Genomic DNA, 2,500 nt, shown 5'->3' on the forward strand with positions numbered 1-2,500 from the left:
GGGAACTGTTATGTTTTCGGTTTCGGTCGTTTATAAATTAATACTAAGACATTATATACAAAACAGTCATCTTACACGACATCGGGTTGTTGAGCAATCAAATGAGATGTCAGGATCTCATTCAGGGAGGAAAGGCAGAGAGCGTCAACAGAGAATCGAAAAAGGATAGATGATAAGAATAAGAAAAGAATCATGCTGACAGTGATAACTTGAAGAATCAAATGAAGTATGAGTAAGAATAGATAGAATTCATAAGTGTTATAGTGAAATAAAGAGAAGAAAATCAATGGAGATCAATGAATTGTGGAATAAAAATAAATAATAATATAATCTCGAGGTTCAAAAAAGAATCGAGAGGAAAATGATAGGATGGAGAATCAAGAAAGAATCTCTAGTCGATCAGTGACAATCATTTTACTTGTCATCATCCTCTTCGAAGGAAGTGAAGGATCCCTGCTGTCCGTCGGCGTTGACGCCATCGGCGCTGGCGGGGACGGCGTTAGATTCGACGACGCGGAAGCCGTTTTCGTCAGCAACGTACCTGACGAAGTAGTCGACGCCTTCGGGAGATGTCCAACTGTGGGAATGTAGGAAAATAAGTTGATGTTGATAAAAAAAAAAAAATTATACTTTATAAATTTATGTGGTATCAAATTATTTTGATTTATATAATTGTACTGATTTTATATCAGGATATGTCCAGCTGGACACATCTATATATATATATATATATATATATATATATATATATATATATATATATATATATATATATATATATATATATATATATGTATGTATATATATTATTTATACATATATGTACATTAATATATACTGTATATATATATATATATATATATATATATATATATATATATATATATATATATATATATATATATATATACATAGATATACGAATGTATACTGTATATACATACATATATATGGATACATATGTGACTGTATAAGACAGAGACATCTAACCTGTATGACCCATGTACGCCATCATCGTCCACATCCTGGTCATGCTGAATATCGTCGACGTCGACAGAAAAGACGGAGTCTGGTCGAGCAGCGGCGATGGCTACAAGGCCGAGGAGGACGATCAGCTGAAGATGATTAAGAGGAATAAGTTGATGATATTGATAGTCAAGTTAACAGTAAAGCTTGTTAATGATACTCAAGCTAAAGAATTACTAATAGTGAAAGTGATAATCACGTTAGCGGTGATTATTGATGATGATAATTATGAAGTGGTTAACTGTTGGCATTGATAGTGATATTGAAGTTGTTAAGTGGTTATTTTTTAAATGATTATGCTTATAAAAGTGTATTTGAAAATAACATACTAAATATTTAACGAGGATAATAGCTGTGCCGTTTTGATCAGGTTAGAAAAATCCAATAGTTTAAAAAAAAAAAAAAAAAGCTTTTCTGATTAAGAGAAAATAATTATTTCTTTAAATTAATTTTAATTGTTTATATTAATATACAAGAGGTAACTAATATCAATTCCACTAAAGAAGTAATGTTATTTCATTATCACGATCAATAAGGATTCCACACATTATATAAAGCCTACCAATTGATAAGAAATTGATTAAGATTCAACATGGTGTTAAAAATTCTGTAATTAATACCGAATCATTAAGCAGCTACGTCACCATAAACGATTAGAAAATGCAATATTGTAATTTATTCCCATGGACACAGCCATTGTAATGCCAATGTACAATATTAAATGAGTCAATTAATTATATAAATTAATCAAATCGAGGAACTGAAGGAGAAGGTGACTTACGGTGAGCTTCATGATGCCGGTTGTGTGGTTGCAAGAGAACTGTGATCTCCGGTTAGGTTTGGCATAGCTTTTATAGCAGGTGGCCCTTCTCCTTCATTTAGCCTTCTAGCCTCAAAAACACACCTCCGAAACTCCCCCTCAGAGGCTCCACCCATGCCCTTCACGGAGCTCCTTTCGGAGCAACCGCGCCCCGGTCTGTCCTTGACCTGACGATGCCTCAGGCTGTGGCCACCCTGGGACAGCAAAGGTCAATGTTTAGATGATTGTGGAGTGTCTTGGTTTATTAGGGCGACCGGTTTAATGTCAATGGTTTAATTGTAGGTATGTTATCTGAATTGTGTTGTTTTTACAGATTCAAACTCTTTGTGGGTTTGACTTTAATCTATTTCTATACCCTCAGTTCAAGTTAATTATTCTTTTTTTTTTTATCTTTGACAGATAAGTAATTTCAATCTCTGTTTATTCATACTGATGTAGAATCATTTGATTTTATATACTTTGTAAAATTTTCATTAAAAGTAATCTTTCTTTATATTTCTTGTATTCCTTTGTAATATTTACTGCTCATGTCAAATATGAAAAAATCATTCAATAACCATGAAAATAAAATAATGACACCATATACGTGTGAATCATGATGGCGATTTCGCATCAAACCCAAACCAGTTAATGCCAACTGGGCCAAAACAGACA

General features: G+C 32.8%; 1 protein-coding gene across 1 annotated transcript in view; it reads right to left on the reverse strand.

Moving 5' to 3' along the window:
- The window catches only part of LOC137627476 (cuticular protein 47Eg-like), a 1,859-nt gene extending 20 nt beyond the window's left edge, over positions 1-1,839 (reverse strand). The window contains exons 1-3 of the mRNA XM_068358560.1: positions 1,808-1,839; positions 991-1,115; positions 1-577 (exon numbers count right to left, since the gene is read on the reverse strand). The exon at positions 1-577 is cut by the window's left edge and continues 20 nt beyond it. Coding sequence (XP_068214661.1) covers positions 415-577; positions 991-1,115; positions 1,808-1,819 — 300 coding nt within the window. The 5' untranslated portion in view covers positions 1,820-1,839 and the 3' untranslated portion in view covers positions 1-414. The remainder of the gene's footprint in view (positions 578-990; positions 1,116-1,807) is intronic.
- Positions 1,840-2,500: the final 661 nt, after the last annotated feature.

The sequence above is a fragment of the Palaemon carinicauda genome, chromosome 35 (genome assembly GCF_036898095.1).
Source record: "Palaemon carinicauda isolate YSFRI2023 chromosome 35, ASM3689809v2, whole genome shotgun sequence".
Lineage (NCBI taxonomy): Eukaryota > Metazoa > Arthropoda > Malacostraca > Decapoda > Palaemonidae > Palaemon > Palaemon carinicauda.